The 14,791-nt window shown below is 46.9% G+C and overlaps 1 protein-coding gene across 10 annotated transcripts in view; it reads left to right on the forward strand.

The window, feature by feature from the left end:
• B4GALNT1 (beta-1,4-N-acetyl-galactosaminyltransferase 1) overlaps positions 1-14,567 on the forward strand; it is a 702,884-nt gene extending 688,317 nt beyond the window's left edge. For 9 of the 10 annotated variants that reach the window (XM_078688946.1, XM_078688950.1, XM_078688948.1 and 6 more), the window contains one exon: positions 9,437-14,567. In XM_078688946.1, coding sequence (XP_078545072.1) covers positions 9,437-9,645 — 209 coding nt within the window. In that variant the 3' untranslated portion in view covers positions 9,646-14,567. Of the gene's footprint in view, positions 1-7,552; positions 9,397-9,436 lie in introns of those variants that run through there. The other variant, XM_078688955.1, reaches the window with a different exon arrangement.
• Positions 14,568-14,791: the final 224 nt, after the last annotated feature.

Here is a 14,791-nt window from a genome sequence, read left to right on the forward strand (position 1 = left end):
TGTTTTCTAAAAATTTGCCATCAAATTTCTTCTGGTCTGTGGTGCAACTCTAAGAAATGTTTTACATGGGGTGCAGTTAAATGAGCTGTTCTAATAGCAGAACGATGTTCTGTAATTCTAGTTTGGATCGCTCTAGATGTTTCTCCACGTAGCCTAATTGGCAGGGACAGAGGATAAAATAAATAACATTTTGTGTGTTGCAGTTCCACATTTGGGTAGCTTGAATCTTAAACCTATTGTGGGTCATAGTTTCTCCTTCTATCACTGTCTCACAAGATTTACAGGTGGTACATTTGACAGGTCCTTTGATGGGTGCACTGCCATTAATAGATTTCTGAATAAAAGGTTGACTCAGCAATTAGGAATCAAAACATGAATGGACAATAATGTCTTTAAGGTGTTTGTTTCTACGATATGCATATAAAGGTTTCTCAAGTTTTCTCTTTTGGTCAGGATCACAATTCAAAATATGCCAAATTGAATTATTAATGTGTTTACCTTTGGTATTAAGGGTAGAATGTTTAGTAACACATACCAACTGATTAGTTGTAGGCTCCTTGGCTGATTTGAGGAGATGATCTCTGTCGTAGAATCGTGCTCATTTATAGCATTCTCTCACCAGCCGGCAAGGATACAGACTCATAAAACGGGGCAACCTCAATGTAAATAAAACTAATTCCCAAAGATACAGGCTTGTGTCACATTTAGAATTCAGCTCCGGATCAAGGGGAGTAGGAATTATGATCAGGAAAAGTTTCCCGATAGCAATTGACCGCACATAGACGGACAAGCAGGGTAGGTTCACGGCAATCACTGGGAGATGAGAAAGCTGTATATTAATGCTAGTGTCCGTATATGTTCCGCTGGGCCCCCACAAGTCAGCCTTCAGGGACCTGGGCGATCTGTTACTTGCCCTCCCCAAGGGGCAGCTCCTGATTGGCAGCGATTTTAACTCGATCGTATCAGGTCAACTGGATGAGTTTCTTCCCCTGAGGGAGGTAACACCATCAAGAACCGCCGTTTGACCTCTTCGGCCCCGGCTCACCGCTGGGGAGACCTGTCCGGCGTCTCCTTCGGCGCCAGACGGTGATGACGTCCTGCCTCAGGCGGCGGACTCTACGGCGTCGGACAGGCGTCGATTTGCGGACTCGTCATTGGATGCTCCCTCTTCTCCGGAGGTCGGGTGCCTGCTGGTGTCGTCCTCACCGAAGACGGGCCACTGCGTGGTGGCTTTTTCCCCGGCGTCATCAAAAGGCGGCTCCCCGCCTGTCCACAGGCTGCGGTTTTCGCCAGAGAAGCGACAGGTTCCCCACTCCTCGGTCCCTCTTTCTACTTTTCAGGTCTGGCCTTTGCTTGCCCCGCTTGGTTTCGGGGCGGCTGCTTTAGCTTGCAGTTGTCGCCCACGGAGGAGTTGTTTTCTCCACTGCGGGGCCCTACGGAGGCGGGTGCGCCCTTGGCTCGCGCTGTGTCCACGGCTGTGGGTATTTTGCGCATGGGTGATCCAGCTGCCCATTTCCCTGCGGATCATCTGCTGGAGGTTCTCCACCAGGGCTCTGGTGGGAGGGAGCTGCTGCTTCCTTTTGAAGGTTTGCTCCTTTCTTCCCTGATGGGGACTTGGGGGCGTCCCACCACAGGGGACCCGGTGCCCCAACACCTCCTGCACCGGCACCTTCCTACGCCGCGTGACCTGGCGTTTCTTTCCCTCCATTGCTCTGCATCCACCCCACTTTTGCGGACTGCCTTTCTTCCTTGCTGCCACTGTTGTCTCCGCCGTCCCGGGAGGCCCACTGGCTGGACTTTGGGGGCTCAACATGTTCGCATCGACTAGCTCTGCTCTGCGGGCTCTTAACACTTAGGACCACCTCTTGTTTGTGGGACTTGGCCGAGCCCTTGGGATCCGCCGCTTCACAGGAGTCTGTTCAGATCGACTTGCGGCACCATGTGTTGGATGGCCGGGAGCAAGTGGCGTTTATTCTTCGCTCCTCTCTGGACATATCTGAGGTGCTGGGTCATGCCATGGCTTCTTCGGTGGCCCTTCGCCGCCATGCTTGGCTTAGGGACGGTGTGTTCCCGTAGAATGTTTGGGAACGGCTGGTTGACCTTCCCTTCGATGGCACTCTGTTATTCCATGCCCCAGCAGACTCAGCCATCCAGAGGTTCTTGGCAGGTCTTCGTCCTCCTCCTCCTTCTTTTCCCCTTCAGTGACTGGTGAGTTGATCTGGTTCTTGGACCTTCCTTTGGGCGAATCGCCCTTGTTGTGCTCGAGTCCTCCTTGCTGAGACTGTAACTTGTTGGCTGCTGGACAGCCCTTGTTGCCTGTGTGTGTTTTTGCTTGAGTTATCTGTACAGATTGTCCCTGAGATTATGCCTTCTGTTTGCTCTTGGGCTGCTTGACAAGCCTTCTGCGGGGTTTTTTTTGCACTGCAGCTTTTTCTGCAGTGGATGTTCCTTCCAAAGAGGGTTCCCATGTCTTGGGACTTAACGTACCCTATGTGGGGTAGTGGTAGCCATTATATAGCTTGCGCTGTGCTAGGGGGTTGTGGTTGCCTTCGGGCCTCTGCTCTCCGTGGTGTTTATGTATGTTGCAGATGCAACTCTCTTGCTGGATTGGAACGCCTTGGTGGCGCCCTGGGGTGTCCTTCTCCGGGGTCGTAGTGTGGTTCGCCGGATCTGGCCTACTGCCTGCGGCCTGGCATTGTGGCTCTGGTTCTGCTTCTTTGAGTTGTGCGCTCGGACCCTCGCTGAGGGGTGTCCGGGCTCCTCTTCGCCTTCTTTTCCCTCGTCTCCTTAGGCACTCTAGGTCGTTCTTCTTCCTCTTCCTTGCCCTGGCGTTGGATGAGGTTCTGTGGCTTGTAGGGGCATGGGGTGCTTCGGCTTCCCCCGGCCCTGCCCTTGGTTCCTCTGTTGAGTGTGAATGGGCTTCCTCTCTCTTTTTTTTTTCTCCCACACCCCTCTGGGGTCGGTGGTGTTCTGCTTGTGGAGGTTCCCCTTGCCTGGAGGGTGGGGCTCCCCGCCCTGTCTGTTGGGCTAGTCCCCAGTGGGGCCCTCTGTTATGTCCAGGCTGATGGGGTCCTTCGCAGACCCTCCTTCCCGGTGGGTATGGCTAGGGTATCTAGTCTACGTTAAGGAATCTGCGGCTAGTAGTCTCTATCAGATGTACGAGTTACTTACCTTCGGTAACGATGTATCTGGTAGATACGATTCTAGCCGTGATTCCTTCATGGCCCGCCCTTCCTCCCCATTCTGCGAGGACCTTTGGCTTCTGCACTCGCCTCCCCGGTGGGTGGCTTGTCTTCTGCGAGGGCATTCGTTCGTTCTATTGACAGGATGATTGTCTTGTTTCTTGTTCCTCTCCTCCTCTTTGGCACTTTGGAGCATGGGTCTATTGGTACTCTTGTGCCCCTCTGCTCTGGTTGCTCTGGGGTTGAGGCTTGCCTTTACTCTCGTTCCTCCCCTCCCTCCCTCTTTGTTACTAAGGGTCCTGGCTCCTCTGCTGACCTATGGGTTGGAGTCAACTGCCCGTGCCTTGCCTTGTTTTTTTGGGGGGTTGTCATACTTTTTGCTGGGGTTGCCTTGGAGGTTTGTCGTTCCCTGTTTGTCTTGGAACAACTGGTACCCCTTTGTGTTCTTGGTTGGGGTTATACTCCTGCTACATGTCATGACATTTTACATATGTTCCTTGCCTTGGGGAAGGGGGGGTACTTTCTACATGCTGGCAGGGCGGCAGCTCAGGGCTGTGCTCTGTTCTTTCCTCTTTCCCTGCCTTTGGGCACTGCAGTGTTGGCACTGCTCCTTATGGTGTTGTTCGTCACCATTCCTCTTTGCACTTGTTCTGCTCTTTCGCACACTGTTCCCATGCTCCCACAGTTTGTCTGGTGGCTCCGCGTTGTGGCGCGGAAAAGTTCTCAGAAGAAAACTGACGTAGGCGCGCCTGGGTGGGACTTATGTGACCTCGCTGACGTCACGTACTCAGAAGATGCCTGGGCAGAGTTGCGTGATGCCGTCCCCCCGGCGCGCAGGGATGCTGTGGCAAAAAAGTTTTCCGGATCCAGTCTCACGCCTGGGGATAATTCTACGTTAAGGAATCTGCGACTAGAATCGTCTCTACCAGATACATTGTTACCGAAGGTAAGTAACTCGTACATTTGTCACATTCTTGTCGAGTCCAATGCAGCACACCCTGCTGTCCCTCTATAAATCCACTACTTCAAGGGTTGTTAATTGTAGTAAATGAATATGATGTTACTTCTGACTCCACATTCCAAATTGGTGAGATTTTAAATCTATATAACCTGATTGTGTTATAAGACCCAGTTCTGTCAGTGTAGCTTGTCAACTGCTTTGTCCTGAAGAAGGTCTAACAGCATACATACAATACCACACTGGACAAACTTGATAAACTAAGGTTACCTACATTTTGTTCTGCACAGTGTACATTTTATATTACATAACTTTACACTTTGAGAAACAGGGGCTATTTTAGTTCATATACACCTGGCACATCACAGGTATACTATTTTTCACCTTAAATAGAAAAACTACTAACACATTATTACGTGCTATGCCTTTCTCTCCTGCTACATTTTGTACCTTTGCAAATAGTTTAATAATCTAACCCAGCGTTTCCCAAACTGTGGTCCGCGGACCCCCAGGGGTCCGTGAGACATTCCCAGGGGGTCCGCAGGACTCGAGTGCCTGTCGTCATAGTGAAAAATGAAACGTCCATGCGTCCTCACAGCACACAAGAGCTGTGAATGTTGGCGCAGGGGCGGCGAGACCACAACAATACAATCGGGAGGCGGGGGCAGCGAATGGGCAGTGGGCAGTCAGGTGGGCGGGGCTGCAAGGGGCACAGCGGCTGGGGAAACAAGTGGAACAGAAGGCAAAAGGGGCACACAAACAAGGAAAAAACGAAGGCACAGAAGGGCACAAAAAATGCACACAAGGGCACAAAAAATGAGTGGAACAAAGGGCAGAAGGGCACAGAAACTAGGGGAAAACAAAGTGGAACAGAGGGCAGAAAGGCACAAAAAATGAGTGGAGCAGACGACAGAAGGGCACAAAAAACAAGTGGAACAGAGGGCAGAAGGGCACAAAAACGAGGGTAAAATGAGTGGAACAGAGGTCAGAAAGGCACAAAAAACGAGTGAAACAGAGGGCAGAAGGGCACAAAAAACGAGTGGAATAGAGGGCAGAAAGGCACAAAAAACGAGTGGAACAGAGGGCAGAAGGGCACAAAAAACAAGAGAAAAACAAGGGGAACAGGGCAGAAAGGCTCAGAAAACGAGTGGAACAGAAGGCAGAAAAGCACAATAAACGAGTGGAACAGAGGGCAGAAAGGCACAAAAATGAGGGAACAGAGGGAAGAAAGGCACAAAAAACGAGTGGAACAGAGGGCAGAAGGGCACACAAAACGAGGGGAAACTAGTGGAATAGAGAGGGCAAAAAGGCACAAAAAACTAGGGAAAAACAAGTGGCACAGATGGCAGAAAGGCACAAAAAATGAGGGAAAAACGAGTAGAACAAAGGGCAGAAAGGCACAAAAAAAAGAGGGAAAAACGAGTGGAACAGAGGGCAGGAAGGCACAAAAAACGAGTGGAACAGAGGGCAGAAAGGCACAAAAAATGAGGGAAAAACGAGTTGAACAGAGGGCAGAAAGGCACAAAAAACGAATGGAACAGAGTGCAGACAGGCACAAAAACGAGGTAAAAACGAGTGGAACAGAAGGCAAAAGGTGCACAAAAACGAGGGAAAATGAGTGGCACAGAGGGCAGACGGGCATAAAAAACAAATGGCACAGAGGTAAAATACAGAAATATAGGGGCAGCTAAGAACAGAAGGCAGAACGGGCAGAGAGGCACGGGGGCAGTGAGGGGAACAGAAGGAAAAACCGGGCAGAGACACGGGGCAGCGAGGGGTACAGAAGGAAAGACCGGGCAGAGAGAGCACGGGGACAGCGAGGGGAACAGAGGTAAGAAAAATGGGCACGGACCACGTACAGGCAACGGGGGAAGACAGACAACAGCAGTCACAGACACAACAATGAAAATACAGGCAATACAATAAAAGCAATAAAATGTTGAAAGGCACATGTGTATAGGTTACCGTTATTTGGCAGGCAGGTAAAAATAGATGCAGCCAGGAAATTTAGAGTACCATGTAATTAAATCACAGTCTTTGAACTTAGATAACAGTGCTATTTAATGTCGGTCAAGTTCTCCCAGCAACCTTCCTTTCCATGACATGGTATACATACTTCTAAACCTGTGGAGCCAGTTAACTGTTCCAGGTTTACTATCATTAATTTCTTCTACAGAAAACATGCACATCACTGGTACAGTACTTGTGTTGATCAATAAGATGCTTGTTTTGCATTAGCTTAATTTACCGGCAACAAACATCTTATCTAACTGCCAGAATGCCCAAAGGCATGAATGATTGCTTTACAATTGCAGATGTTACAGTCCGCATTTAAAAATGACTCCATTAATCACTGTTTCTAAAGCAAAACCTTCAACATTTTCAAAATCCATCGCACACACATAGAGAGACAATGAATCATACGTGTGTCAATCAGTGTATAAAAAAGGCCACATAAGGGAAAGGAGACGCCATGGTGTAGTATTCACTTGTCATCCGTACTGGTGGGCACTTTTTTAAGAGTGCTTGGTCTTGAGAAGCACAAACTCAAGATTTAGAACATAACAAAAACTCAGGATTTTGAACATAACACAGTGGTTAGGGTTGACTTTAATAATAATAATAATACAAATGTATTTCTATCCAAACAGACCTTTATTAGCAATATCAGGATAGAAAGACGGGAAACTGTAACCTTTTAAGCAGTACCAGACAGCTTGCATGCAGCTCTTACATGGCAGTTCATGGCCTACTGTGCTAGATTACAAATGTAATTTATGAACTGCAAGGTAACAACAGAATCTCTGTGACGAGCAATAACCCACTGAGCTATCCACATAAAAGATTGTTCTTTGATATGCATGGTACTTGTTCTTTGCAGCAGGCATAATAACCCTCTGCACTACCTTAGATAAGTGAAACTGCCACTAGACAAAACTCCCATCTCTCTTCCGTAGGTACATTAATAAATCACCAGAGTTAACTTGACTCTTTTATTGTTGCCTGAAAACTGCTGAATACAGAGGAACTTTGCAGTGCTTTTAAAACTACTGCTCTGCTACCAATCCAGCCCTTACTAATAAAACCTGCCCCCACCCTTCGACCCGCCGCCTGTTGCCCGACCGGCCTTGGTGGTGTTCAAAACAGACAATGATATGTCTTGTTGGCCAGTCCACTAGCACTGAACAGCGTGTGTATGCTGTGGCTACACGGATGCAGTGTTCTACATAAAACAGTGCCAATTATTGTTGTTCACATTACCTAAACAATAGCTAGACCGCTAGAAGGGTTGAGCCTGAAATGTGTGCTCTTTAACAATCATTTTTGAAGTTTTGCAGCAGGGCATTTGAAAATCTTGTTAACTCTAAAAACAGCGAATCTTATCTTACTTTACTTTTTGCTTCTGTTATAGATTTGCCCAGGGCCCGCAGCTCACAGGAGTCACAATGACCGGCACCACCACAAGTGGAGTGGGAGGGTCGAGATTATAATCCAGTCGATGTGAAGACTCAGATTCATTCTCACACCACCTGACCTGTGGCCTGCCTGAAATCTGACCTTCCAACTCAGTCAGAAAGTGACAATTAAGTCCTGACACACTGCACCCACGCAGCAGACACGAGTCCGACTCGACTCCAAGGCTGCGTTAGCATGGCTTTTGCTGCTGCACGGGGGCCGGACAATAATTTTTGCCAGGGTGGTTATCATTGGTAGTTCTTTTGTGCTACCAGATTGATGACCCTGGAACCCGTCGGCGGTCACAAACACAGTGCTACACATATCACACCAGGCACCATGTGCTTAGCTAGGGTAGGGTGCAGCAAGTGTGTACTTGCTCTTTAACTACACATGCTCCTAGCTGCAGCATGTGTAGTAAGTCACTGTGCATTCATGCCCATCCATGCTGCGCACACTTTGTGCTCATTAACTCAGCGTTCTGATCCAGGCCCACAGCAGCTGCATACAATGTATCAAATCAAGGACTGCACCGGTTGGCCCGATCCAGGGTCACCATAGCAACAAATGAGATGAGTTCTTTCCCCTAACCCAGGCTCAGCTTGCAGGCCATCATGACATTTCTGAAGGCAGAGCTTCAGCATAGCAGTGCAATCAAGCGCTACTCACACTGTGGCTGATTTTATGCCACCAGAGCGATTGTTAAGGCTGACAAACAGGGGTTGCATGCAAGGTGGCAGGGGTCGCAACAGGTGGCTTAGGGGTCCCTGTTGTGACCTCTGGCAACCCCTAATTGACATCCATGGCTGTGCTGAAGACCTTAAACACTGTTGACACCATAAGGAGAGGGCACTAATGCTTGCTGAGCAGCCAGAGAATGCCTCTAAAATCAGGGTTGCTTGAGTAGTTTTCAGAGTGGGGTGCTGCCATCAATGTTACATCATTGAAGGCATAGGAATTCTGAAAAATCCAAGCATCTCACAATAAGTAACAAGTGTTGCAAATGAGCCACGCCCATTCAGCAAAAGAAAGGTGTGGGTGAATTTTGGAGCACTCTGTCACAAATATATCACTAAATCATGTTGTGGTAGTGCACTGTCATTTCCAGACCGCACATTTTTCCACTGAAATAATCACTACATTTGCACAAACATATTGTTACTGATAAAACTGCATAGTGCACAAACAAGTGTGGAAATCGAGTGTCAGAGAATATTTGCCATTTGTGCTTCACTAAGTGAATTGTCTTGATTTCTTTTGATCCTGTTTAATTCTGTATTTCCATCACACTTCAGAATTTAAAAAAAAACACTTCATTTGTGCTTCCCTGCTAATTTATTCCGAAATATTTCTACAGTTCTTTTATAGGTATTTAAATTTAGTTTTCTGTTAGAAGTAAGTACATCCTACAGTCTTTTGCTTTTCACACCAGTTCACTTTACCAATCCTTCTCACTTTGCAGTCAGAGAAAGAAAGGTAAACACCAATCTCTATGTAAAAAGACAAAGTAGTCGTGTAAGAAGACTAGCCTGACATTGGACCTCTTTCTCTGAACTCCAACAGCACATCTGACAAGATAAAAACATGTATAGTAATCTTTAAGGCTCAATCTGCGGTACTCCAGCATGGTTATTTTAGGGGGTGCTGCAGCACCCTCCAAACCCCCACCATCCAGCTCCTTTGCCTAACATCTCCCCTTTGATCTGCGTGCGTTGTGCATGTTGTTTACTTTTGTATAATGTTAAAACCAATAAAATCTGAAGTAAAAAAAAAATCTCCCCTTTGATGGAAATGTTTCTGACCTTGTTTCTCTTGTATTATTTTCCATTTCTGTTTGAAGAGTTTTTCATCGATGGCTTGGGCCTCTTGCACGTGGGCTCCTGTGATGACGTCATCGTAGATCATGCATCCAAGATCAAGCTGCCATGGAAAACTGATGAGAAAGGCAAAGAATACAGCAAGTTCCGTTACCCGAAGGATAACACTGTCACCCTCAGGCACGGACTTTTTTACTTTAAGAACAGGTTCCAGTGCATGACAGGGAACTAGAGACACGGTTGCCAAAAAAAGAAACTGACGCGTTCATTGAAGGAAAAATACGTTTTTGCACTTTTTATTTATATGAACCTTTTATGGAAAAAAAATAAGTGAGAATGGACATTTTTATAGGCAACAAGTTGAAAGAATGAACGGTCTTCTTTTTCAAAAAATGTTAAAAAACCCATTTGTTTTTGATCTTCCTTGTTCATATCAAAAACGCAATTTGTCGCGCAGCAGCAGCGCCACTGTTTACTGGCGCAATTGCGCGAAGGAGCTGGTGCCTTGGTGGTCTCAGGGAAGAAACCATTTTACACTCTGAAAGGCTTGGAGTTCCTCAGCGACGGAGCCCACGCAGATTGAAGGTGGAATCTTTACAGTAACGGAATGAATCAGACGGCGGAGATTGGGTGCAATTTGCACCGAGGGTGCACTCCCGCGGACTGTCCGTGCATGCGCCTGCTTAAAAGCATAGCTATGTCGGCATGGGTAAAACAAAAGGGAATCCCCAATACTTTATTTATTTCCAACGTGTAGCTTCCGTTTGGCACCTGCGTACCTCAGTCAGGATAAACTTTGAATTGTGTGACATGTGGCAGCTGAGCTCTCGTGGACTCGGTGTCCAAGTGGCTGTGAAGAAGAGACTGGAGAAAGTACGCCGTGTCCCAAGTCTTTGTGAAAATTGCATAACTCTCCACTACCTTGTGTAATGTACAGTCTTTAGGCAGTTTTGAGGAGACAAAACATCTACTCAGCATGTATGGAGTTATAGAGTGTGAGGGGGGAGGGGGGAGGGAGGGGGATCATCCCGCTTCAAAAAGTCCAAATATTTGAAAAAAAATCACGATGCGCCTCGAGTAACTCCACGGGGGCACGTGCAGTCTGAAAACAATGTGTGTGTGTGTGTGTGTGCATGGTCGCACCTCACAGTCAGGTGCAAATTGTTCTTTCTTAGGTAGCAACTGCAGGTGACTTGATTTGTGTGCTTTTCACTTCCTAATGTTTCACCATTTATACGAGGACACTTGGGCACTTACCGTTTCCATAGGCAATTACATAATTATAGTAACAAAAAGTTATATATTTTTTCATATCTTTTAACCCCGTCACTGCGGCGATAACTTTGCCACGGTGCGTGGATGTATTTAGGGGCCATAACCCCATGCGTGCTCAGTACGGCCCCCGGCCGTCCTACGTAACATTGGGCATGTGCGCAGGATGGCCGGGTGCCGGCCGAACTCCGCCCACTAATTAATTCCCCCGTACAGACGCGTATTTCGCGCAGCGCTGGGGAATCGGCGTTCGGATGGCCACTGGCCGTCCTGAGACACGCCCAGCGTGACGTAGGACGGCCGGGGGCTGTCCTGAGCACGCAAGGAGTTAACGCATTCAAATGTCCTGTTTACACCGTCATAAATTCAAATCATAGAACTTTATTTAGAGGCTGGTGGATGTGAAGCATCTGCCAATAAAGCCATTCAGTGTTGGCCAGAGCACTAGTGGGCATATGTACAATAACTGACGCATCAGCATCGATGTGGCAGATTTCTTGGGCCCACCACAAAAGCCCTAATGACATCGTGGATGCGCTGCATTTACGTTACAGTGCTCTTTGCCGCAGGGTGCTTAAGTGGCGCACTACGGGAGTTGGTCGTAAGACTGACGTAACTCCAACAATGTGTCAGAACACAGAGGCGAGTTCCATGTTAAAAGCTCTGCGTCAACCCTTATGCCTCGTTTGAGCATGCGTAGGGATTTTGACACAGTCAAGTCATACAGTGACAAAGTAGAAAGTTGTAAATTTCACTGCATCAGTTGTACGTGGCTTTTAACATGGAAACCTACCCTTCATGTGTTATACCTGGCGCAGGTATAATGTGATACCGGACTCTACAAAGTGATGCATTGGGCCCAATGCATCAGTTTGTAAATATGGAGTTGTGCGGAATACTGATTGCGCCACCGCTGATTAAAAAGATTACGCTGCAGCAACTCTAGCTCCTTGTAAATATGCCCCTAGGTTTCCATCAGTAGATACTCTGCTGCCACTGGAATCCTTTGACCATGGGTCCCTCCCCACATAGCCCTTGGTCAATTTCCACCAGGAGGTTTGCATTATTGAGAGTGGGCCTTTCTTTGGGTTTTTACAGGAAAAGCCTGATGGTTCAAGGGAGGAAATAACAGAAATGACCAGGCAGGTGTAAGGAGAAAACTTCCAGCATGTCAGCGTTATACAAGATTCTGGTTTGGGAGTTTATTGGAAAACAGAAAAAAACTTTTGTGGGAGGGCAAAACAACCAACGCACACCCTGTTATCAAGGTGCTTTGCTGTTAGTGCACTCGCATCTCTGGCGACTGCACTAAAGGCTTTAGAAATCCATGCCATGGAAGCATAACTCAAGCCCCTTCAGCTCCTGCGGTGCGAAGGGAGACCCTCCCATTCAGGCCTCTCCCCCTTTCAGCTCAATGCCTTTCAATATCAGTGAGATATTGGAGACTCAGTACCCCCTCATCATATTCGGTAGGGGGAATCCCTCATTTTTTGCACCACCGCTGGTATTTCTAAAGAACAGAGGACATAGCCTTCACTGACCTGGCAGGCAAGTGGGCCGCCACCATTTTCGAAATGACCCAATATTTTGCGTCCATCACCTGTGTGGCATTAGTACTACTGTTTAATGCATGTGTTAAAAAGATAACATAATATACGTCACATTTTATTGGGTACTGTGGATTATTGCGCAAACAATCAATAAGGATATATATTGATGGTAGCACAGCTCTCTCAACCTCAGCAGGGCAGGGTAAATAGAAAGTGGGTAATAGGAAAATTCTCGAGACATAGGGCCCCATTAGGATGATGGGCGGATCGACACTGCCATGCGGGCGTTGGCGATCCGCCTAACATCCTTCCCCGCCCCCTACCCATTTACCCCCGCCATATAACTATGGTGGGGGGGACCGCGGCGGACGGAAAGACCGTCCGCCGCTTTTCTGCCCGCTCAACGAGTTGACCGGGCGGAAAAGGGTTTCATATGGTGGCGGTGTCTGTTAGACACCGCTATCCATATTAGGATGTGGGCGGGAACATGCTTTTCCGTGGTGGCGTTGCCGCTACGGAAAGGCATGCAGGAATGCCTTGTAGGGGCCCATTGCGGGCCCCAGGGATTCCGGGGGGTGGGGGTGCACATGGGGGATACCTATGGTACCCCCTGCACTTCACTGTACAACGTGGCAGGCACTGCACAGTGCCTGTCACGTTGTGCATTGAAGTGCGCAATGTTAAAAATGCGGGATGCGCCCACCAGTGTGGCGGGCACATCCTAATGGCCCCCACGGGACCGACACCCTTATGTCCGCCCGCCATCCTAATGGGGCCCATAGTGTTGATACATACGAGCTTTATAGAACTATGTCTAATGTAAATAGCGGTCTGAGATGTATTTTGCCGTATCTTTAAAATGTGGACAAAACTGATGATAAATTCACGTACAAACTATTTACTGATTTTATGCTTGTGTATACCGGATACCTCCTCGTGTTAAAGAAAAAAATGTAGACTGTGCAGATAAAATTGCCCCATGTTACAAGGGGAGATAAGGAGCAGTTCCCAGAGTGCTGATATCAAATGGTTAATTAATTGAAAGTAGTAGATTGTTCAGTTCACAAATCAAGTTGCATGCGCTTGATTGCGCAAAAAGAAGGAACAATTTGTGATACATGTAGAACGTCCTAAAAATCTGGCATAGCTCTGGCTCCCTTCTACCCACTATCACCTCCCCACAGCGGTGATTTCACTGAGATTTTCAAGAAGTAACCAAACCTTCCTCATGCGTATATGCCTGTTTACCTGCAAGTGCGGTTTGTTTAAATTAGTATATGAATGTGAATTTTACTGGTCTTAAGAGAACAACTTGACCTTTATGCACTGGACACATTTTCCCTAATCTCCTCCAGAACCTTCATAAGAGTGATATTTGTACAGCATGTTTTTTCATGTCTTTCTTTGCAGCTTTGTACAGAGCACCTTCCCACAATGCTAAGCAGAAGCATCAATGCAAAGGACAGGCTCTATAGACAGCAGGACAGATGAGCGTGGCAAAAGTGCTTTTGGTGGCTGACTCAGCCTCCAATTCTCTCAAGTTCACTGGATAATAATAATTAGCTGACTACCTATTTTGAGGTGGGTGCAGTCGAAATAGCCAACGTTATTCATTTAAGTTCTGTTCGTCATATTCAATGGTCAACTGCTCCTTTTGAAAAGTACAAGAGTTAACTCAGAATGGACTGTACCAACTGCATCACAGATTGCTTAGTGCTCTGGAAAAAGTGTTCTGATAGAATGAATCTCTTTCTTACCCTTTTATCTGTTTTTATAATGAAAATGACAGAAGGGTGTTACATTTTCAATGTATTCCAGGATGGTTGAGGGAATGAAAGAAGCACTCCCAAACACCAGCAGACAACCCTGAAGATGAGAAAGCAACTTCAATTTGACTTCTTTTTCTCATTTTTATAGGACCAAGATGAGGTTTTGAACCACTTTGCCGGGCTAGATCCCTCAAAGGGAGCCAAGTTTGTGTCCCCAAGGGGGAAACGTTTGACAATGCCATACTCAGTTTACACAGCTCTTTCTCTGCGCAAGTTCCTGTTCTGCTACTGGATAGTGTTTACACATTGTGGTTTTATTTTTGCTTAATAAAAGTTCTTCAACCATTGTGTTTTTGGAGTTATCACCTGATGTACCCTACAATCCAATTCTCAGTGAGCCGTTGCCTTGAGTGCACCCTCTGAGCAAATTTTCTTTCCTTTCTTTCTTCCGGTACATATCTCGTGCCATATTGAATTTCGTAACTTTTTCATGGTTTCCAATCTTTCTGACAGCCTCATTGATTTGTGTCCTCTGTTCCAAAAGAAATAAAAAAATCTTTTAAATAAGTATTAGCTTCCTTTTTATATTCTTTCATTTAAAAAGGGAAGAAAAGATTTACAAATGGGCATTTCAGTTGGCAAGTCTTTTTACTCTTTTATGCTAGGAGGTGGGGTTCTGCCATAGGGTGGTGGGGGCACATCCACACACTATCCTGAGTGTATGAGAGCCACTGATCTTTAAGTCTGAGTGAGTGAGGGAGTGTGTGGTGCATAAGAGGTAGTGCAT

This window comes from Lissotriton helveticus, chromosome 1_1 (genome assembly GCF_964261635.1).
Source record: "Lissotriton helveticus chromosome 1_1, aLisHel1.1, whole genome shotgun sequence".
Taxonomy (NCBI): domain Eukaryota; kingdom Metazoa; phylum Chordata; class Amphibia; order Caudata; family Salamandridae; genus Lissotriton; species Lissotriton helveticus.